The sequence below is a fragment of the Limulus polyphemus genome, unplaced genomic scaffold (genome assembly GCF_000517525.1).
Source record: "Limulus polyphemus unplaced genomic scaffold, Limulus_polyphemus-2.1.2 Scaffold2502, whole genome shotgun sequence".
In the NCBI taxonomy this organism is placed as follows: Eukaryota; Metazoa; Arthropoda; class Merostomata; order Xiphosura; family Limulidae; genus Limulus; species Limulus polyphemus.
Genome location: NW_013668112.1, coordinates 33,987 through 58,562, shown reverse-complemented (window position 1 = coordinate 58,562; position 24,576 = coordinate 33,987). Strand labels below are relative to the sequence as shown.

Below are 24,576 nucleotides of genomic sequence, written 5' to 3'. Positions count from 1 at the left end.
TGTTAGAAAAGTTTTGATGTTTGCCTTTGGTTATTCAGCTGGTTATGGTTTATAAACATTATTATCCAACTGTTTTTTTTTATTCACACGTGTACCTTTTTTATAGTAGTTTATATAAGTGAATACTTCATCATATTTGTTGTCCTGGTTATAAAATCTGATATACTAATATAGTACAGTAACAACCATGTTAGCGCTTCATGTTTTCTTGGTAACGTAAATAAATAGGTCACTTGGTCTTAAGAAAAGATCCCCCATACGCCGTCAGGTTACGGGCCTGATGTAATTAATTCCTACTATAACCTATCTTTTTTATGATCTAAAACTTAAACATATCTATCTCAATAAAAAGATAATTTGATTCTACTATGATCTGAACACATTTTTAATTCCCAGATTTAAAAAAAAGGACGAAAAAAATAAAGCCCTTCTGGTCAAGAGAAAGTGCGCTACAAGCATTCTCCACTATCCTAAAAAATATCAGAATGGGTTGTTACAAAATTCATTCAATAATTAAAACAAAACTGAAACCCAACGGAGGAAGCTTTTCATTTCACAAGTTTTGTCTTTACTATAATGTTGCATGTACGTTTGCTGATTGATCATTCTGAGCTGTAAGAGAATCATGTTGCTGCGAACCTTCCTTTTTAGTAAACTATATCGTTTTGCTTCAACTATAAACACGAGATCTTAGTTGTTTAATTAACTACGCTTTTAACCAGTTAGTTGTTGAAGTACATTACTCGACTAGTTGTATTTTCAAAAGAAAAAAACGTTGTTTATTTATTATTTCAGAAAATATGACTAAGTCGTGTTAAACACGTTATCTGTTGATTAGAATGCTGAATTGGACTGTTGAATGCCAAAAATCAGATCAACAGTTGGTTGTGACAGACCCAAATTAATTCTACGCGAGGATTCTTTGCCTGTTATTACCCTCATGAAGTCTCCCATTGATTAATGATAGAAGATTATTCCCCAATTACCCTCATTATTTTCTTATAGCTGTACGTTTTCATATTACTCAGTCAGTGTTTCGAATACATAGCATTGTAAGGATGACTTTAAAGAAAGAGATCCAGATCTGAACTGCAAATTTCTGAATAATGATATTCTCATTTTGAAAATAAAATTTTTATCCTATATCGGAGCTTTGGATTTTAACACACCTGGAGAAAAAACATAAAAAAAATATGTAGGTAAAATTATAAAAAAGACAACATCAGCCCCAACAAGATATATCAGAATCTGTTGAGCCTTGTAGTTATGTGGGGTTGAATAATTTTTGCGACTAATTTGTAATAAAAAACAAAACACTTTAAATGAAGCAACGAATATCAGTAAAACAAAAGGTATTTTGTATATATATAGAGTAAGTGTTGTTCACATGCATTATACGCCTACGTTATCTTTATGAAATAATTTAACGCAGAAGAATAACTGAAAATTGAAAATCTTTTCTCATTAATCCATCGCTATACTAATATATTAAAATGCTTGATCATTCTCAAAGCACCCAACCTCACTAAATATTCCCAAGTTATAAAACGATTTTTTTAAATGACCGAAAACTGAAAGTTACTTCATTCAATAGTCATCTCTTGTATTAACTACTCAGTAAATAATGTTTCTCCTCATTGTAGTAGTACTAGAGAGAGAGCGAACATTTTTACAGGAAAACAATATTCAGAAGCGCGTTATTAACTCAGATATAATAATTCTTCGATAGATAAAAGATAAACATCCACCTATCGGAGTTAGCCTTGTTAAGTGTCTGATAAATTGTTGTCTTCAACTGCTTATAGCTTGGGGTTTGTTAGACACGGGTATAGGGGTCTGGTTTCTTACTGAATTAAATTAATTAACATTTTAACCCTATCACTATACCGGTTGGATTCTTAGTAGATTTAACTGTTACAATTTTAACTTGCTACCACTACCGGCTGGGATTTTAATGGATTTTACTGTTATAATATCTTCGTGATATCACTACCGGTAGAGAGATCTTAGTAAAGTTAACTGTTGTAATATATTTTTGCTACCACTACCGGCTGGGATTTTAATGGATTTAACTGTTATAATATCTTCGTGATATCACTATCGGTAGAGAGATCTTAGTAGAGTTAACTGTTGTAATATATTTTTGCTACCACTACCGGCTGGGATCTTAGTGGATTTAACTGTTATAATATCTTCGTGATATCACTACCGGCAGAGATCTTAGCAGAGTTAACTGTTGTAATATATTTTTGCTACCACTACCGGCTGGGATTTTAGTGGATTAAACTTGGCAATAGTTAAAAGTACACAAAGTACAAGTGAATATGTTTGTTTATTATAATGAATCCTGTGTTCATATTTGCCTACCACATACAAAAAACAATATTCAGCAAATATAGTCACGAAATCCCAGTCGTTCCAGTTTCGTTTTTAACTTCAACTCAAGTATTTTATACTCACGTACTGAATTACAAAAAGGTTTCCATCCAGCTGATATTAAAATATTTTATTCTCCAGACATAAAATATAACTAATATTTACATTTAAGCTAAATCGACTAATCTCAGACTTCGTGAAATATGTCACCAAATATATACATTTACTAAATTATCATGGTTTACTGAGTTGGTGATTTAGTTATTTTTATTAAAATGATTTTTACATATGAAGCTATATCATCAAATCTATAGAGCTGATGGCTGATTTTAGTGTTCATAGTGCTATTCAGCAGTAATATTAATACAAATAGAAATCGTATCCACACCTCTTACTACATGTGAATGCAGGGAAGCACGTAGCAAACCCGCATATGGTGCTTCAATTATAGATTCCGGAACAACCAGTGTGCTAGTGTTATTAACTGCACGAGCATGGAAACCATGAATAAGAGCGAAGTTAACCAACGACCAGAAGCGTCCATGATGGTGCGTTTAGTAAGAAGTTTACGTTCATTTCCGCGTTGAGATATGCCTTCATCTGCTGGTGATTACTACCCGCACTTTTGCGCTCGTGGTCATTTAAATATACGCAACATTTCCATTAATTACTCACAATATTTGTGCAGGGCGGTGATGAAATCAATTACCGGAGTGGATCAGAGTCGAACTGAACCTGTGCTTAACTTCACGAACGGATTAGTTTATATAAATGTGTTACAAGTTATTCAGTCAACAGTCTAGAGTCTTGAAGCTTTATTCAAGTTTGTGTTTTGAAGCGACAAAGTAGGTTGATATTTCGCTTAATATCCAGTAACTATAAGCCTTTGTTCTATTTATCGTATTCATCTTTAACTTAAGGTTACTTGTTCTGTCTGTTTCAGCTTTGTTACGGGTATTTTCTGTTTCCAATACTCAAAATCGCGAAAAGAGCGAAAGATGTGATTAATATTCATAAAAATGTCAAAACTTTTTTGTTCTTGATGTTAAGAGGGGAAAATAAAATTAAATATTTTCAGAATACTGCGTACTCCAGAATGATAATCAGGATTTTTACCACTCGTGTCACAAAGTAAATTTATTTGTGTTTGTCAAGGGAACAAGTTCAGATTTATGATTTTTTAACTTGAATTTGTTATCTATGTTCAAATTATTTACAATAGTAAGAGTATATAGTTTTCTTGTATGAAGTTTAATGATGTTATTACTACAAATGAACATTACAATGTATGGACATTTTTATAAAAGAATGTTGATATGTGAAATCAAAGTTTTCTTATTTTACTGTAGTTTTATCTATTTAAAGTTTGTTTAGACATGTTTCGCAACTTTTTTCTGTCAGCTTAGTTAAAGTACTTTATTTTTTAAGTTGTAAAAATACTACTGTGACTTTATTTTATTTCTGTTTTGTTGCACTCACTATACTGACGTTTATAAAGTTCCTATTGGTTACACTTCTTTTAGCACTTATGTTGTAGTCATATATATAAACGAATTTAACCAATTCAACTACCTATGAGATGTAACATATTGTAGCTTTGTGGATGTCGTTCAAGTCTGAATTATTCGTTTAGTTTCATATTACAGTTTCTGACACAACTTTTATTGTCTTTACGTTTTATAAATGACACTGCTTTTCCTTTTAGGTATAATACATTTCATTCATGTACAATGTTTCTCTAGAAAGTATGAACTACCAGCATTTAAACTCCCGAAAGCAATTGAATGTATTTTAAAGTAGTATTGGCTAGTTACTGTATATGCGGCGACTAGCAACTGCATGTACTTAAATTAGTGTTGCCTAGCAAGTATACGTGCTTTAACTAGTGTTGCCTAGTTACTGTATATGCGGTGACTAGCAACTACATGTACTTAAATTAGTGTTGCCTAGCAAGTATATGTGCTTCAACTAGTGTTGCCTAGTTACTGTATATGCGGCGACTGGCAACTACATGTACTTAAATTAGTGTTGCCTAGCAAGTATATGTGCTTTAACTAGTGTTGCCTAGTTACTGTATATGCGGCGACTAGCAACTGCATGTACTTAAATTAATGTTGCCTAGCAAGTATATGTGCTTTAACTAGTGTTGCTTAGATACTGTAAATGCGGCGACTGGCAACTGCATGTACTTAAATTAGTGTTGCCTAGCAAGTATACGTGCTTTAACTAGTGTTGCCTAGTTACTGTATATGCGGCGACTGGCAACTGCATGTACTTAAATTAGTGTTGCCTAGCAAGTATATGTGCTTTAACTAGTGTTGCCTAGTTACTGTATATGCGGCGATTGGCAACTGCATGTACTTAAATTAGTGTTGCCTAGCAAGTATATGTGCTTTAACTAGTGTTCTCTAGTAGCTGTACTTTATTTTGACTTTAGAAACCCCTTACCAAATGAAATAAATTAAGGACGCTTGGTTTTTATATAAACTTAGCTTCATTTCGTTCTAGTATAGTATACTAGTAAATACTCAAATACTGTTTTTTCACTGAGAGATTTGAGTTATGCTTTTTAAGTTTGCTTTAGTTAATTCCTAGATCACTTTTATAACGTTTAGATAAAAATACCACATTATCATAAAGCACACTCGTGGTTCATGATAGGGATCGCAAGGAACTGCACGAAACCCTAATAGAACGTTCCGGAAAAAAAGCGCCTTAAACAGTAAAGATTTAGCTCAAGCTCAAACAACACTTTATAACCTTTACTATTGACTGCTAAGGCTGTACACAGATAAAAATGTACAAAAAACACCCATGTTAGACTTACAAGGAAAAGAAAATCCTCTTTTGTAATTCTTCTTCTTCTTCTTATTTTTCATATTATTTGTCTTGTCTTTATAATTTTCAAATCACTTAGATTAAAAATACCACATTATTTTAATAAACATTTGTGTTTCTCCTCAAAATATCAATGGATTTTTTAGAATACAATTTTTCTGTATTTTCCTCCCTAGTTTTATAGCTATAAACACGTGCAGTAAGCTTCTAATTTTGAAGCCACAACACGTATACGTTTCTAGTTTTGGATCTACAAGTACACATAGCAAGTTTCTTGTCTTATTTGTAAATATATATATATATATATTTGTCATGGCTTTCTATTTTTATAGCTAGCAAAGCCACTCGTTGAGTGAGTTTCTTTATTAGAATTCTACAGTGATCAGATAGGAATATCTGTACTATTTTGTAGTCTTTGTAGTCTTTTATTTCACAGATCTGCCATAACTTGCACAGTTTTATATATGGTTTTATATTATCATTCTGTAGTGATTTACTGATCTGCAGGCAGCTTAGAATTTGTGCAGATATCAAGCAACTAGTTTTTAACTGGAAAGTCACCAGTAGTTATAATTCTGGTGGACCGAGAATCTTCCATAGTGACTACATTTTCCATCAAATAATTTCTTTCGTAAGTTGTTTTCATAATTACTTTACATTTCTATAGCTATAAGTACCTCTAGAAGTAAGAACAGTTGAACTTTAACCTAAAATATCGTCTCCTTTAAAAGTAATAGTCATGTGTATTAAAATTGATAAAATATTTGTAATCAAAGCTTTTATTAGCCGAGTCTGTGTTTCAAAGCATTTATTTTCCTGATGCAAAAACCTTCGAACAAAGAGGGGATCTTATTGATGACATGTGTATCTTCGCTTTCCAATTGGACAAGATGAAAACTAAATGAAACTTGTTCTTTTTACCTACAGGTGTCGAGCTTCGTCGCACCACCTTTGTTATCCAGTCAAAAACGTGTCTGTGTTTTGGTTGACTATTAATTTTGTCCATAAAACTTTAAATTTTACTGCTCTATTTTTCTGTGATTTATATGTTTTACTTTTTTGAAATAAAGAACTAATTACTGATAAGCGTGTTTGCGAAATTATACCTCAATAACGCAACTTAAACTTTCGATAATTATTTATATTGACCAGCACCTCCAAGCCTTGGAAATAAGAACTGCAAATGGATTTTATTTTATCACTGCTGTATGGGTTGCTGTTATTTGGAATCGGCAAAAGTTCCAGTTCTGAAGATGTAAGTTTCATTTCACCGTAAAATAATTATGTAACATGATAATAATTAAGAAATAACTTAGTTTTTGTTTGTAATTAAGCACAAAGCTACACAACGGGCTATCTGTGCTCTGCCAACCACGGGTATCGAAACACGGTTTCTAGAGTTGTAAGTCCGCTGACATGCCGCTGTGCCACTGGGGGGGGGGGCTTAAGAAATAAAACTTCGTTCATCGCCCATTTTTAGTTTTCACAAAAGAATTGGTCAACTTTTAAAGATGACACAGAGTGACTTATTTTACTTTTACGTAAGTTTTAATAAACCATCACGTCAACTTGTAAGGATGGCACAGAGTGGTTTATTTTACTTTTACGTAAGTTTTAATAAACCATCACGTCAACTTGTAAGGATGGCACAGAGTGGTTTATTTTACTTTTATTGTGAAATCATTAGAAGGAAGTCTTTGTGGAACAGACGTTTTCATTAAAAAAACTGAATGCCTTTTAAATTAGAAGTTGTAAGTAGCTAACTTGTTTGTGACAATCATGTTGCAGTGCCTTTCTTCCACTGTCATATATAAAATAAAAATATATATCAATATATGTAGTAAATATGACAGGAAAAAAGGTTAAGTTCTCTTCTGATTCAAATATTTTTGAAATACAATGATAAATAAGAGGTGAAATTTCAAGTTTAATTTTAGTTGAAATCCGCATTTGGATTTACTATTAACAAAATTATGTTAACTAGCTTAGATCTGTTCCAAAGTCCCTCGGAGAGTCAGCAGTAATTATGTCATGATACAGCTTTAGTACCACACTACCTATGACTAATAAACATTTGGAGATAACTCCAAATTGATTAAAGTAATTTTATTAATAGTAAGTATATTGAAATTCCATCAGTTATTCGTACCTTATATTCACTTTTAGTGCTATTTTTTATTGATAGTCCTGGAAGAACCTTCATACGCTGATGAATGAAGATGAGCTTAAACAACTCTTCTCTGTAAGCAGTGTTAAAGATGGTGTAAAAGAAGGATTGGTGACCAAAAGTCAGTATCAAAGTTTCTAATTTACTAATATCACATTGGAATAGTTATGAAAAATTTATTTTTTGACGTTAGATAAACAGGTCAATGGGACCAAAAGGAATATTTTTATGTATAAAAAAATGTTATTATAGAAAGTCGTTTTATAATATTCAAGCAGTCTGATTATAATAGAATTTCACCTAATGAAGATTTTGATTATATTCTAATATTTTTAGTTTTTACAGCATTATTTCTGAAACACAAAAAAGTAATCTACTACTGAAAAAAAAAAACATGAATTTTCTCGCCCTTTACCATAAAGCCTCAGTTTTAAGTATTCGAACACTAATTGCTAATAGAACATCATACAGTACTTCACGACATCAAACTATTTTATGCAATACAAGTTGATGAAGGGTTGAAACACGCCTCTAACAAGTTAAGAATGTGAGGATAGCGAAGCAACATGATGTTTAATGTAAATATAAGAGGTTAATTTACACTGTTTAAGAAGTATTTTCCTGTATATGACTTTGTATTATTCTTTTCACATATTCTACAATCCGCTAAACTCCGGGCTTCATTTTATCTGGGCATACCCTTGGGGCCATAAAGGTCACTCTGAATAACTACTGTGTTATTACGTTTGTCTTAATCTAAGCTATTCATTTCTTTATGTATAATTTTTTATTCTTTATATTAACCAGTTGTTTATTTTCATATTTAGTATTACATTACTTTTAATATCTTTGGCGTAGACAAGATCGACAAGTAGATCTGTTTCATAGTATTTATAGCAATAAAATACATTACAACAAACAAATAAATAATAACAGAAAAATACTAAGGCAAGCGCAACGATAAAGTGGTCACTCAGAGCGACCTTTATGACCTCAAAGATATGCCTGGATGAAATAGGACTATTCATTGAAAATAGTACTGGGTCTTAGAAGGTTCAATAAACCTGGCGGCGGGCGAAGCTTATTATTACGTGGTTTCTTCTTGATTTTTCAAGTTACCGAAAAACGAAGAAACATAATATTGATTCATGCTGTATTTCAGTACCGAACTACAAAGTGGTTTTTGTTCGAATGCGCAGAAGCAAAGACCCGACAGATCTATTTGATACTATTCGCCCAGAGCGCAACCTGAACGACAATACAGATTCAGAAATAGTTTACCAGTTGGAGTTGTATGGTCAGCAAGTAAACCTGAAACTTCGAAAAAACATACACTTGATATCACCAAACTTGCGGGTGGTGAAAACAACCGAAAACGGAGAGGAGCTTGTGAGCGTTCCCGCAAAAAATTGTCACTACCAGGGAAGCAATGACAACAACAACATCACTGCTGCATTAAGTAATTACGACGAAACCAGCGGCATGGTAAGATGTTCAGCTTCCAAGTACGTTGTTCCTTTTTCGTGATAAACATGTTTCTCTGTTTTAATATATCTACTTGAAAATTACGATAAACGTCTAAAAACTGATGTAAGAAAAATCAATAGCTATTTGTCCTTTATTTCAACTTCTGTTTTGTTGTAATTGAAACTTCACCAAATGTCAGTCCGGAATTACACGAGCTCTTTGGTAAGCAGTTTTTTTTCTTGGCTACTCGAATTCAATGGACTAACTTTGATTTCAAAAGCAGGGGAGTTATTGGCCGTGAATTTTCACTGGTTGTAGTGGCGACTATTTACTGACCAATGGTAACACAAGTAATTACTGAGAAAAAAGGTATAATTTCCAATGCAAAGGAAATATATCTCCATCTTTTAAAAAGTACTGAGATATACCCCCCCCCGCGTCCACGTGACAATTACACATATGCAAAAATTGACAATTAAAACTGACTATCAACAAATTTTCGATTGTCAGTCGAATTTCCTTGGATGGCTCACTGCTATATTTTCAACAATTACCAATTTTTTGTTATCAGATGGAAATTACAATATAAATTACACGTGTATATTTGGCTTAGCTCTCCTGTGACAAATGAACATGAAACGGTCAGCCGTCAATAACGTACCTGTTGTTCTATATAGGCCCTCCCATCCACTTTATTAAACTCTAAAATAAAAATATAACATTCAGAATCAGTCCTTATCATTTAACTATTTATAAAACCTTCTCTTAAACTCCTTTAAATTATCTATATCTACCACACCTGCAGGCAATCCATTTCAAAGGACAAGTACCTCTAAAATAAAGCTGTATTAGATGAAGATGACTCTTTTCCTGCCAAAATTTATATTTGTGTCCCCTAGTCTTACCATTCTCACCATTAAGTACAAAAAATGTGATGCATTAACACTATATATTCCTTTACAATATTAAACACCTGAATCAAATCTCCTCTAAGTGTTCTTTTTTTTGGAAAAGAAAATTCAGAGACCTTAACCTATCATCATTTGACCTCCTTTCCTGCCCAGGTACCATCCTAGCAGCCCTTCTCTGAATCCTTTCCAACAATTCACTGTCCTTTCTAAGGTAAAGCACCCAAGACTGAACACAGTATTCCAAATGCGGCATATCCAATTATCTATGCAATGGCATTATAGCCTCTTTGGACTTGTAATCAGTATTTCTGAAGATACAGCCTAAAATCCTATTTTCCCTGCAATTAGCAAATGTACATTGCTTGGATGGCTTAAGAGACCGATTAATCAGAATACAAACGTCATTTTCTTCTATAACATTGTTAAAGTTATTTCCATCAAGATTATACTCATTATTGAAATTATGATATTCCACATGTATTACCTTGCAATTATTATAATTAAAAGCTATTTGCCATTTATTCGCCAAATTCAAAAATCAATCTAGATCTCTTTGTAAAACAGCAGCATTTTCCTCACAGCCACCAACACTCGGAACTTTAATTACATCAGCAAGTTTAAGTAATCTATTGACCATTTCTTTAGCTATATCATTAATACAAATTAAAAAGAATGAAGGTCCTAACAATGAGCCCTTGAGTACCTCACTTGCGACATTAATCCGGTTTGACTGAACTTCATTTATAACAATGAGCCCTTGAGGTACCTCACTTGCGACATTAATCCGGTTTCTGACACCTTTAAACTGCAGTATTCCAGATGGGCAACCTTACGATAAATCATTCTTCGATAAACCGGTGACGTAATAATAATTACATGTAATTTTTTTGTATTAACAAAAGTGGAATTCAAATCAAATAAGCATCAATAAAATTTCCTTAATAACAGTTAAAAATACAAAGCATTTGGTACTAGTTAGAGTATCCGTCCGTTGGACGGGTGAAATAAAAACTCGTTTATAAAAAAAGTTAGGAAATTGTGCTTCTATTTTTTCTTAACATAATAAACACTAAAAGTGGAATAAAAATATAAAAAGGCATCAATACTGAATACGTGCTCTTTTCAATAATTCTGCCAATATGAAGTTAGATGAGGGGTCCAACTTCCTCGTGACCTTTTTCATTTCATCCCGTATCACTGTGTCAAGTTTGGTGCTGATTGCTCAAGAAATGTGGAAACGTATATTTATATAGATTTACAACTTAGACAGTACGTTAGGCGACACTAGCGGTAAACTACCAAATCAGAGAACATCTATGTCTCAGACTTAGTCGTTCCTATATATACATAATTTAGGATTGCTGACCAAATGAGTAGTCAGAAGCATCCACCGTCTACGCTGCCATTAGCTAAATACTGGAATAACGCCCCCTCGGCTTAAAGTGCAGTGTGTTTTCATGATATACCACGGTTCGAACCTTAGACCTACCAATACGCAGCCGTAACCAGTAGCCGCAATATAGAATACAGACTATATGTCAGAGTTATGTAGTCCCGGGGCGAATTACACTTAAAGTTTTCTTCACTTATAAAATAAAGAGTGTATATGGGACTTGGCCTTGAAAGTCGAATTAATATATGTATTTCATTTTTTGATCCATCAACATAATGGCACGTTCATCTAAGCTGATCTAAATTAGAAACAATTTTACAGACAGGGTTACTATTTTTGCCCAACCAAGTTTTGAAGATAACACCAGTGCCACTTCGGCTCAGGCGTATGTTGGGGAAAAGACTGGCACCCAAAGACGGATCTCTAGGCCCTGATGACGAGGTTGTTGCGCATATCGTCACTCACGAAGACGAAGCAGAGTCCACGCTTGCCGTTGATGGTATGCTTCTTGTTTATTAAAAGATTTTACACTGAAATGTGTTTTTAATTAAAGTAAATATACCTTGTAAATAAAGACTAGTAAATATAAATGTATAGTTTGATCACATGAATCTGGCTTTATTGAACTGTTAACACGATGCTTGTATAAGGTGCTTCTATAACACATTGATTGAGTAAGGAGCTAATGTTAGCAAGTTGCTTAAGTAAGGTGCTAGTGTTAACATCTTGCTTGAGTAAAGTACTTCTGTTATCACATTGATTGAGTAAGGAGCTAATTTTAGCACGTTGCTTGAATAAGGTGCTTCTGTTAACACGTTGATTGAGTTAGGTGCTAATTTTAACCAGTTGCTTGAGTAAAGAGCACGTTGAGAAGGCTCTGTTGAACACATGCAAATTATTAACATGTTCCGCATAAAAATGTTACTTTGTCATCAATTTAACACCTTAAAATGAATTAAAATCATGTATCAAACAATAGTTAATTAGAATCATCTATCAAACAATAGTCAATTAAAATCATGTACAATAGTTAATTAAAATCTTGTATCAAACAATAGTTAATTAAAATCATCTATCAAACAATAGTCAATTAAAATCATGTACAATAGTTAATTAAAATCTTGTATCAAACAATAGTTAATTAAAATCATCTATCAAACAATAGTCAATTAAAATCATCTATCAAACAATAGTCAATTAAAATCATGTATCAAACAATAGTTAATTATAATCATGTATCAAACAATAGTTAATTAAAATCTTGTATCAAACAATAGTTAATCAAAATCATCTATCAAACAATAGTCAATTCTTTATGGTTAACAACAAATAAAACTTTATTAGCTGAGACTTATTTTTACTTTTGAATAATTCAGTTTGTGAACAGTTTTATTTTTTATGGACTAACAACCTCTCAATAATCACAAATCGTATTATCACTGACTGTGTTGTCTATTCTATCAAGATATTATACAAAGAACCTACTCGTAACTTTATGGCAATCAAGATAGATTGGTAGAGTAGTGTAATTGTTTATGAGATGAACCATCGTGGGTGACACAAAGAGGGCGTTGCTGTTGCAAATCTAGTAAAATATTATTAAATTAAGATTTATATATTCTTTATTTTAATTTCGTTAATTATGTTTCTTTGTTTGGAGTTAAGCTGCACAATGGGTTATCTATGCTCTGCCCACCACAAGTATCGAAACCCGGTTTCTAGCGTTCTAAGTCCTCAGACATTCCGTTGTGAAACTAGGGAGCGTTAATTATTTACAACAATGTTAAGTTGCAAATACGTTTTGCAATATTGTATTTAACACTATGTAACCTGTAATTATGCCGTTATTTACCATTTATTATTCATTCTTTTTTCTTAAATACTATTATTGGTTGGGTTCAAATAACTAATGAGAAAAGAGGTACAATAGCTTATTTTTTATAACAGTTTAACTCTTATTTAATGAGCAACTATTGTTTGATTGATATAAAAATGGCGTCCTAGGTTGACTACTTCGTTCCTCTGATATCTTTTTTCGAGTAACATTAAATAGTTTAATGTTAGTTCGGTTTTTAGTAGTGCAAAGTAGTAGTTAAGTGTTTCTTTTTAGTTATGATCACAGTAGTTAATAGTTATAATTATCAAGGAGTTCCATTTCTATGATATTTGTAGAGAACAGTTTGAATGATGAATTCATTTTGCTAACCTAAACTGTGCCATAAGATGTTAAGTGATAACTGGCTGGAGAGCATTTTGTTATCTTTCTATCTTACAGAGTAGTTTTCTTCATTATTTTTGGTGTCCCAAGTTGCTATGAGGAAGTGGCTGAACTTATGTCTTCTTTTTTTCACTTATTTATTCTGTAAAAAATTCCTGTTTTAAACTTTCAAGTTAAGAATAACTCACCTTTACTTAATGCTTCTTTGAGAACTCCAATTCGACGACGAGCTTATCCTGGCAGAGTTTGAAAATGAAGGGACAGGAGATGAGAACGAGGTTAACGACGTCACGAAGAGGAAAAGCGAAGATAAAAAAATCGAGTTAGCTGTTTTTCTTGACAAAGAAGCTTATGATATTTTTATGCCTTTCTTGAAAACCGAAGAGCAGCTGAGAGATACAATTCTGGGATTTGTTAACCAAGTATAGTGAATTAATTTAATATTTATTAATATTTTAATTTCATCAAAATGTCGTCATCATTGATAATATTCAATTTGGAGTTAAAAGTAGATAAATAGGTTGATATTAATTAAAATCATAAACCTAATTCTGATTTGCAATAAAATGATAAAACATTACAGTTCACAAACTGTAAGCAGCTGATGGTATAAATTGGGTCTAATTAATAGTATGTCTGTCGTATCCCAGCCGATCCATGAGGGATGATTAGTGCAGATAGCCCTCGAGTAGCTTTGCGTAAAATTCATCTTATAAAGATGCCTCGTCGGCACTGGATAAAGCAGATATAGTATAGTTAACATATTATTACGATTTTTTTTCAATTTCACCATTTGGCTCGTATATAATTAATAGATCTGTGTATTTTCTCATAAATAGTTGAGGTTTTGTAACTTTAATAATGCACTAAGAGAAAGTGAAAGATAAAGCACAGAATACTGTACTTGAGTAGCGACCTCTGTGGATGAATTTACCTTAGAAGTTTTGAGTAATGTTTTAGACTGGTGGCACAGGCGTTACATGTAAAATCGAGACTGTGAATAAACTACGTTCACGTATTGGCAGTATTACGTATCTCAACCGCAAAATGTAATTATTGAAAGTCCTAAACCTGATATACCCCGCTATCAATTTCAATTGTTTATAAAGTCTTACAAAAAGTACTTTCTGAAATCAATGTATTTTATACTAGTAGAAATGACACTAATCAGAACGCAGTAGCACTTAAAATGACATCTTCGCTTTCTGTTGATATTGACTAAACGGTTGAAATTGTATAGCGCTTAATAATTTATTAGTCAAAATCAGTTCATCAGAGCCAAGAAACAGCCTTAACCAAGCCTTATCAGTTCATCAGAGCCAAGAAACAGCCTTAACCAAGCCTTATCAGTTCATCAGAGCCAAGAAATAGTCTTAACCAAGCGTTCTTTAGAAACTATGCAGTTCTTTAAAATAAACAACGAATGGAAGAGCCATTGTATTATTTGTAGTTATGTTTTTTTACTTTTCCACAAAAACCCAACTATGTCATCCTTATTTAACAAACTGTAATACAAAATGTTTTAAGCGATCTAAACAACGAATGGAAGAGCCATTGTATTATTTGTAGTTATGTTTTTTTACTTTTCCACAAAAACCCAACTATGTCATCCTTATTTAACAAACTGTAATACAAAATGTTTTAAGCGATCTTCAGTTTTCTTTTTCATCGTATTCTTATCTTTGACAGATGCAAGCAATTTATTTTCATCCTTCACTGGGCGAAACTGTCCAGATTATCCTGGTGTATCTGGAAGTCCAATCATCCGCTCCGGTAATGAATGTATATCTCATTTGTTTGTGTCACAAACTGATAAAGATAAAATAAAATTCCAATATTTCTTATTTGTGGAAAACATTGTTTCTAAACAGATAGCTCATATAATAATTGATGTTTCTACATATTGTCTGTTCCTCGTTTAGAAAGGATTGGATAATCTGGACGGAGACCGAATGAATGTACTACGTAAATTCTGCGAATATCAAAAAGATAAAAATCGTGAAAGTGACGATGACGATAAGCACTGGGACATGGCTATGTATCTGACTGGGTAAGTGGCCATTTTATCGTCTGGTTATATACATAGGCACAGAAACATAGCACATTATTTTTATGAAGTGTGTTATCTTTCCTTCGCGTATTAAGCCTAACTATGTAGAACTCCAAGTAAAAAATATTTTAAAATATCAAAGATGTTTCTTGGAATTTAAGAGCTTAGTATTTACTGGCATTCCAATTGAAGATATAAATTTGTTAATGTATAAGGATTTGAGTTTATAGATTAGTAATATATTAAATTATAATTCATACAGCTAAACTAACTCTTTAAATATCGTATTTTTTTTTATATCGCAGTGATTCAGTGTGATAAGCTACATATTTAAAAACTTTCCTTTTGATATGATTTATATCTTTCCAACAGACACAATCTCTACCTTAAAACTGGGGCTAAAAAGTCTTTTGAGACGATGGGTAAGTAATTTTATCAAGAAAATGTTAATTTATCTCACAAAAATCCAAAATATTCAATTTCAAAAGTGTAACAAAATCGAGGATTTTTCGCGTTTCATAAAAACGATTTACTTACGATAATAGAGTGACGTATTGATAATACATTACAGTCACAGATAGACGTTTTTTGTACATATCACAAGGAATATTATTCATATAAAGATGTATATAACAATGTAGTAATAAAATCCTTAAAATTTAAAGGAAGGAGCTTTGAAAGTTCTCTATAGAAGAGAAAACGTCTCATAGTAGAGATGAAAGCTGAACAACTGAATAAAAAATTCAAAGCACAGAACAAGACCTGAAATACCGTTCTTAGAAATGCAATTAACCGTCAATATAATTGAAAATTTTACGGACAGACTTGTTTTCAAAGAAGAGCTCACATATGAATTCTTTCTTCAAAGATGTCGTACGACATTCTCTGGAGAGAAAAAAAAACAAAACGGAAAGTTTAATTAACTTCTTTTATAGAGAATCTTTAAAACTGCAGAAACAGAGTTATATTATTTGTTAGTGAGTTATAATAATAGTTTCGTGTATGTATTAAACAGTTTTGTTTCATAGATATTGGCTCATCTTAAATACAGCGACGATGCTGTAATTAACCAAATGTCGTTGTTTAAACACTACTATCTAGGTGAAAATGAAAGGCAGCTAATGGAGCTTTATGTCTTAAAATATGACGACGAGGTTTAAAAAGTCTGTTTAAGACAGTCTAGTTTTCTAGATACCTCTAACACTCCAGGTTTAGGTATAGATTTTGTTATTGAACGTCATCTAAGATGTGTATTGCAAAGTTTGAGAGCTATAAGGGTTTCATGGTTTTTGTGTGTCACGTCACCAATTTTGTAAGTTGTGATGCAATAGTTAGTTTTGGTTTTGTTGCTTATCGAATCATTCATAACCTTTAGCAGGAGTTATATGTTGTTTAACCTATTTTGAGCACTTTTACTTCTGTTTCTGGTGGGCTTGATGGTGAGGACACTCGACTCAAAATCTGCGGATCGCGAGTTCGAATCCCTTCACCTCATATGTTTGCTCCTTCAGTTGTGGGGGAGTTATAATGTGAAGGTTATTCAAGAGTTTGCGATGAGTGGTATTGACTAGCTGCTTTTCCTCTAGTCTGTCACTTCTAAATTAGGGATGACTAGCGAGACGTTGTACATTTATTTCCATTTTAAACTTGTAATAAAGTTTTCTTCGTCACCCATTCAAACCCTCTTCAGACTTTATCATACCCAATCTAAATAAGCCATGGCATATGGTTCGTTCACATCATTTCCCCAAAAGGGGGCCAAAGGCCACCTAGAGGGTCACCTGTTTTAACCACTCGCACCAGTAGTATGTTTTCTGGCATTCAGTCAGTAGACACTAAAATGACGTCACATAAGGGATGCTTAATGCTACAATTTCTACTATCGTAACGTTCGTAAAATGAGTAGTTTTAATTGTTGACTTTCTTGAAATTCTTACATCGGCTGTCTTGTTTTTAGCCAGTTAATTTTTTTAAAGTTCTTTCAAAACGTTTCATTCATCGCTCCTTCAAAGCCATCTTTAATATTTACTTCTTTTAAAACTTCAAAACTGGTTTCAAATATTTACTTGCTTAACTTAAAAACTGCATTATTCTTTACTTTCTTCCAAGCTGATCTTATTTGTTTACTTATTTCAAAGCTATTTCATTGGCTGTGTTTTTTTTCAGTTGACTTATAATCTTTACTTCCTTGAAAATTGTTTCATTAACTGTTATCACCATACTTGACGTCAAATGCTTAATTCTTTGCAAACTGTTTCATAAGCTTTCTGTTTTAAAGCCTACTTTTCTCCAAACACTTTCATCGACTGTAATCTTAAAAGCTGGTTGAAGTATGTTTTTCTTTTCAAAGTCTTTCATAGGCTGTCTTCTTTAAAGCTTATTGAATTTTTTTTTTCAAATAAACTCTTTCATCATCTATCTTCGCAGAAATATGGGATTTTCTTTGCTAATTGTTTCATCGACTTTCTTCTTTTGACCTTTGCTCTAGGACTCGCTCCAACTGCAGGTGTGTGTAAGAGTACCTCAGCGTGTTTCATAAGTGAATTCGGTGTCACGAGTGAGCTGGGAAAACCATTCCCTTCTGCTGGATTTTTGGCCACTTATGTAGCAGCTCACGAAATGGCCCACAAGTGAGTAGCTTTGATATATATATATTCCAAATTTCATTTATTAGAGCAATCTGGCGAATTTCTCTGTTCAATAGAATATGTTATTCATTTTCCCTTCACTTTTTGTTGCTGTTGTTATCTTAATACCAAGTTACACAGTAGGCTATCCGAGGGGAATCAAACCCAGGGTTTTTGAGTTGAAGTCAGTAGACTTATCGCTGAGGCACAGGACTTTCTACTCATAACAAGAATAATATGATGTGTTTGTTTTTTGTTTAATGACTGAAGTATTTCATTTAAAGTTTGATAGAAGTAATTGGATATTATTATTTTTATTATCCGGTAGAAACTGGAAGATTACAATAATATTACACTCAATTGAGTGAGTGTTTTATTCCTGCATTACTCGTCTACTTTAGTTTTGGACAGTGTTGAGTTTCACTACGGCTCAGGAGTAATCTTGGGCTTATAACACTAAACTTTGAGGTTCAATCCCTGCAATGGGTACATTGTCAATAACCCACTGTACAGTTTATTACTAAAAAAACAAACGAATGAATGGTGGTGAAGGATGGTGTGAAAGCAGCCTGGAACAGTAATCAATATTGAAAACAACAATAAACCTTCATTTAGCATAATCTATTGATCACGATATATATATGTTTTGTTCTTTAGTTTAGGAATGCATCATGACGGATCCGACACAGAAATTACAAAAAAATGCGATTCTAATGGATACATAATGTCACCAAGTCGTGGAACGTCGAAAGAAAACACATGGTCTACATGCAGCAAAGAAGCGATAAAATCTTTTAAGTAAGAAACATTTTTTTATTATTTGATATAAAATTGTAGAGCATTTTTTAAGTTCTACTTTTATTTGAAGGAAGAGCAGGAGGATCGTGAGAAGAAAATGACACAAGTAGTTAACAAATGTAGCTATAATTCTGCAAATAAAATATACAAAATTCGTTCAGACGAAACCTTGACCACATAATTGCTGTACCTTGAAGGAGCTTTAATTATTTATTCAAATTTTCAAAAGAAGCCTCTTAGGAAGACAGATTTATAAAAATGGCTCATCCCTTATTGTACATCTCAAACAGAAAAACATAACGTAATTACTCCTTATATGTTCTTCTGATCTAAACCAAGTGGTTCTTAAACTTTTCAATTCCGTATGTGTTCTGCTCTAAACCAAGTGTTTTTTAAACTTTTCAATTCCTTATACATTGTTTTGTTCTAAACCTGGCCCTGCAAGGCCAGGTGGTTAGGGCGCTCGACTCGCAATCTGTGGGTCGCGGGTTCGAATCCCGTCACATCAAACATGCTCGCCCTTTCAGCCATGCGGGCGTTATAAAGTTTCGGTCAATCCCACTATTCGTTGGTAAAAGAGTTACCCAAGTTGACTAGCTGCCTTCCCTCTAGTCTTACACTGCTAAATTATGGACTGCTAGCGTAGATAGCCCTCGTGTAACTTCGCACGAAATTCATTACAAACCAAAGCAAACCTGCTCTAAACCAAGTGTTTTTTTAACTTTTCAATTCCGTATATGTTCTTCTGTTCTAAACCAAGTGGTTCTTAAACGTTTCAGTTCTTTATATGTCGTTTTGCTCTAAAGTAAGTGGTTCTTAAATGTTTCAATTCCTTATACTTTGTTCTGCATTGTTCTGCTCAAAACCAAGTGGTTTTTAAACTTTTCAATTCCTTATATGTTGTTCTGCTCTAAACCAAGTGGTTCTTACACTTTTCAATTCATTATACGTTCTTCTGTTCTAAATCAAGTGGGTATTATAATTTTTAATTCCTTATATTTTGTTCTCCTCTAAACCAAGTGGTTCTTAAACTTTTCAATTCCTTATATGTTCTTCTGCTCTAAACCAAGTGGTTTCTTAAACTTTTCAATTCCTTATATGTTCTTTTGCTCTAAACCAAGTGGTTTTTAAATTTTTCAATTCCTCGTATGTTGTTCCGCTCTAAACCAAGTGATTTTTAAACTTTTTAATTCCTTGTATTTTATTCTGCTCTAAACCAAATGGTTATTAAACTTTTGGTATAATCGCGTTATTCATTGTTCTCACGGACCCCTTCTCCAAACTACTAAAATTACTGAACTGGATAGAAACTCAGAAAGAAAAAGAGAAAAGGTTCTTCGACATTATGGTGTCCAGAGTGTACTTAATAGCTTAATTGGAAGTTGTAAATGTCCCATACATTGCTTTCTTGGTTGTAACTAAATATATAATTTTACTTTAAAACGTAATATTTAGGTTCTTAAATGTGTTCCAGTATTTTAAATGAAGAATCTGTTTCTATAGAGTACCGTGTTTAAACGAAGGAGGAACTAGAATGGACAAAAGTCTTGATCATACTAAGTACGAGCTAACACCTGGGCAGGTGTGGGATGCCTATGAGCAATGTAAACTAATGTTAAATGACGATGACGCCACTCTGTATAATACTACCGTTCTAGAGGTAAGAAAGACTTTGTACCACTATGTATAATATTACCGTTATATGGGTAACAAAGATTCGGTTCTACCCTATATAACATTAAAGTTATACAGATAAAAACATCGTTTATCTTTTGCATGATACTACAGGTAATACAGTTTCGCTCATCTCTGTATAATGCTATGCTGTGAACGCCTTTTCCAAGCTGGAGAAGCATTGTTACAATTAATTTACTTGTCATCAGACGTTAGTTTAAGAACTTTTATATTCTTAACTTTGTTTCCTAAGAAGTAGATACAGATTAATATGGTGAACGTGGTGTGGTTGTAATACTATTGTTACACATTCTACTAGTTCTTGAAAACTTAGCTTTGTAATATGTATCCACTTCCTTAGGGATTTTCAAGAACTAGTAGAATGTATAACAATAGTATAACAACCACACAACGTTCACCATATTCATTGCTAATGATGTGTTTCGCTCTATCTAGAGCTCATCAGGTCGGTTGGGACACAGCAAACACTATTATATAAGCCATTTGTTTCAACATTAGTTGTTATGGCGTGAACACCTTTTTCTAGTAAATTTCAATTTAGATCTGCATAACAAATATTTCCACAAAATCGATAACAAAAATGTTTTCCTAAACAGTCAACAGCATCCAACTTTTCTAATTCGTTTCTCAAAATGTATCTGCAATTATAACAGACGTTTAAATTACTATTTCAGTCTCTTAGTGCACTATTATTTAGCTATTGTTGTGTGTGTGAAAATATTTAGATATGCATGATAATATACTCTTTATTTTTCATTAATATGTTATTTGAAATTTTAGTTGGTGTGCGAGAAAGTCATCTGTAAGACGTCTGCAAGGGAAGGATACTACGTCGCAGGACCAGCTTTAGAAGGAACTTTCTGTGGCTCTGATAGTGTAATAAATTTAGTAATTTCTTGTTTTAAAGATAAAAACTATTCTTGTATTTAATTTTTGTTTTCTCTAATTCTAACGGGCATGTTTGTATCAATAGTTGTTTGCTTACAATAATGTGTTATCATTTAGCTGAATACGTGCATAAGTTGTACAGCAATTCTGGCAGGAAATATTCGGTTAATTATAGACGATCATGAACGGCATTAAGTATAAGGATTAGCAAAAACTTTCCATCAGTGATCTTTTTTCTATCTATCTATATCCGCACATGTTTTTTCTCGTTTCGATGGGTGGTTTAGTTGTTGTTAAGCGTAAGGCTACACAATGGGCTTCTGTGCTCTTCCCCGCTGGATGTAAAAGACAGATTAATAAAATTCAGCCAAGTCTTCAAGTATTTGAATTAGGGGATGCATTAAAGTTAGACATCTTTAATTAAGGTCGTCAACCTTAAAAGACTGGTACATTTTAAAACATTAAAATCCGCTCTTCGGTATACTCAAAGCGTATAACAAGGGGCGCTAGTATAGCTTTGTTTGAAGTTAAGCACTAAGCTATTGAATGAATTATCTGTGCTCTTCCCACCACGGGTATCGAAACCCGAATTCTAGCGTTTTAAGTCGCAGACATACCGCTGTGCCAATGGGGGGCTCTTGTATAGCAAATAACTAATGAATTAAGTCGTTCGTTTACGTAAACTTTATGAACATAAAGTGTTTGATTATTTTGTATATGTTATCTGAATGCTGTATATTAATTTGATTTGATCTATAGATTAAATTTTTGAGTGTGAATCTAGACGCACTAGCAACAGAGGATGTTAATAGAACTATACAAAACTAATAGAACTATACAACACTGATAGAACTATACAAAACTAATAGAACTATACAAAACTAATAGAACTATACAACACTGATAGAACTATACAACACTAATAGAACTATACAAAACTAATAGAACTATACAAAACTAATAGAACTATACAAAACTAATAGAACCATACAAAACTAATAGAACCATACAAAACTAATAGAACCATACAAAACTAATAGAACTATACAGCATTAATAGAACTATACAAAACTAATAGAACTATACAAAAGTTTTTGAGATTTTCTTAACTGAAAATGATTGTTTAATTAGACAATTTCGTACGTCATTAACTTAAACATTGTCATTTCGCTACTGAGTTCTCGCATTTCTTGGTAAAATCAACCAACAGACAAGCACAAATTTTTAATATTTTTGGCTCTTTTGGTTGTTATTAAGCACAAAGCTACTGAATGTGCTATCTGTATCGAAACCTGAAATTTACCGTCGTAAGCCTACAGACTTACCGCTGAGACACCAGGGGTGGGGGAGGGGATGGACGCTCTATGGTGAAGCTATTTCTCTTTTGCATAAATACGCATTCTTTAACATCCATCTTGTCTACACACGTGAACTTATTAGGCTATTATATATAAATCAATGTAAGTGTGAAGAATTTAATGAATTGATTACATTTTTTTGCACTTTCACACAAAGGCAAATAAAAAACAACAACCATTCAACAAAATCATTTTGTATGTAAAATAAGCTTTTCGTCCATCGTTGTCGTTTTTCAACAAAATAATTAAACCACAGGCTGACTTGATCATACCCCCCTTTCCCGTGGAGGGGGTCAGTTGTAAGGTTACGTATTTACAACGCTAAAATCCAGGGCTCAAGTCCCGCAAATAACCCACCGTATACCTTTGCGCTGAAAACAAACAAACTTTAAAATATTTGAGTAAAACGACCAATTGTTTAACTCAAGGTATCCTAACTGGTTGAAGGCAAGTGTTTGGATTATCACTTTCAGCTTGAGATTAAGAAAATCTTGGAGATTTGTTAGTTTTATTTAATTACTGATAAAAAAACAGAAGTTTTTCATGTAAGTGTATCAAGAAGTTATATTCAAACCTTTCTTTTTATAGTGGTGTATAAAAGGAAAATGTGAACCGTGGGGCAACAAAAAGTTGGAGGTGATAAAGGGTGGATGGACGGAATGGAAGTTTGGTGATTGTACTTCCGGCTGTATTAAAAATTCTAAAGGAGTAATTAAAGGTAGAAGAACCTGCACAAATCCTAGGTAAGCAATTTGCCAAAACTGGTATTATTTAAACATGTATATACATATTCAATAACCTGTACTAATATCAGGTAACTAGTTGACCAAAAGTATTACTGTTTAAAGATACAACGATCTTCACTAATCGTTGGTAATCACTTAAAAGATACATATAAAGATACAACAACCTACGCTGATCCCAGGTAACCAGTTTACTAAAAGTGGTACTATTTAAAGATACAAGAACCTCTACTAATCCTTGGTAATCAGTTGATAACAAGTGGTATTATTTAAAGACACAACCTACGCTGATCCCAAGTAACCAGTTTACTAAAAGTGGTACTATTTAAAGATACAAGAACCTCTACTAATCCTTGGTAATCAGTTGATAACAAGTTGTATTATTTAAAGATACAACCTACGCTGATCCCAAGTAACCAGTTTACTAAAAGTGGTACTATTTAAAGACACAACCTACGCTGATCCCAAGTAACCAGTTTACTAAAAGTGGTACTATTTAAAAATACAAGAACCTCTACCAATCTTTGGTAATCAGTTGATAACAAGTGGTATTATTTAAAGATACAACCTACGCTGATCCCAAGTAACCAGGTTACTAAAAGTGGTACTATTTAAAGACACAACCTATGCTGATCCCAAGTAACCAGTTTACTAAAAGTGGTACTATTTAAAGATACATTTGAAGAACAATCATCTGCATTAATCACAGGTAACCCGTTTACTAAAATTACTACTTTTTAGAGATATAAGAATCTTCATTAATACCTACTAATCGGTTTACCAAAATATTTTTAATTTTGGTCGTCACATATTCATGTGTAACACAAATGAAATATTTTAATTACACATAATTGAATTAAAACACTTATAAACAAAGTATTCAATCTTTGATAAGTTGTTTAGACAGAGTATTCATAATGAATCTAAGTTTCAAATGGACAGCAACTGCTTGTTGTAGAAACCTACAAATGTAGAGGACGACCTGAAGACGAAAGGCGGAAGACTTTCGAAACGTCGTCCTCTACAGTTGTAGGTTTCTACAACAGG

The 24,576-nt window shown here is 32.8% G+C and overlaps 1 protein-coding gene across 2 annotated transcripts in view; it reads left to right on the top strand.

Annotated features, from left to right (window-relative positions):
* The first annotated feature begins 2,975 nt into the window (after positions 1-2,975).
* Positions 2,976-24,576, top strand: part of LOC106467141 (A disintegrin and metalloproteinase with thrombospondin motifs adt-1-like) — a 32,888-nt gene continuing 11,287 nt past the window's right edge. The window contains exons 1-14 of one of the 2 annotated variants that reach the window (XM_022395276.1): positions 2,976-3,221; positions 6,367-6,469; positions 7,400-7,502; positions 8,544-8,866; positions 11,474-11,651; positions 13,581-13,792; positions 15,060-15,143; positions 15,293-15,420; positions 15,793-15,842; positions 17,909-18,050; positions 18,705-18,845; positions 20,349-20,505; positions 21,321-21,416; positions 23,375-23,529. In XM_022395276.1, coding sequence (XP_022250984.1) covers positions 6,398-6,469; positions 7,400-7,502; positions 8,544-8,866; positions 11,474-11,651; positions 13,581-13,792; positions 15,060-15,143; positions 15,293-15,420; positions 15,793-15,842; positions 17,909-18,050; positions 18,705-18,845; positions 20,349-20,505; positions 21,321-21,416; positions 23,375-23,529 — 1,841 coding nt within the window. In that variant the 5' untranslated portion in view covers positions 2,976-3,221; positions 6,367-6,397. Of the gene's footprint in view, positions 3,222-6,186; positions 6,470-7,399; positions 7,503-8,543; positions 8,867-11,473; positions 11,652-13,580; positions 13,793-15,059; positions 15,144-15,292; positions 15,421-15,792; positions 15,843-17,908; positions 18,051-18,704; positions 18,846-20,348; positions 20,506-21,320; positions 21,417-23,374; positions 23,530-24,576 lie in introns of those variants that run through there. The other variant, XM_013927462.2, reaches the window with a different exon arrangement.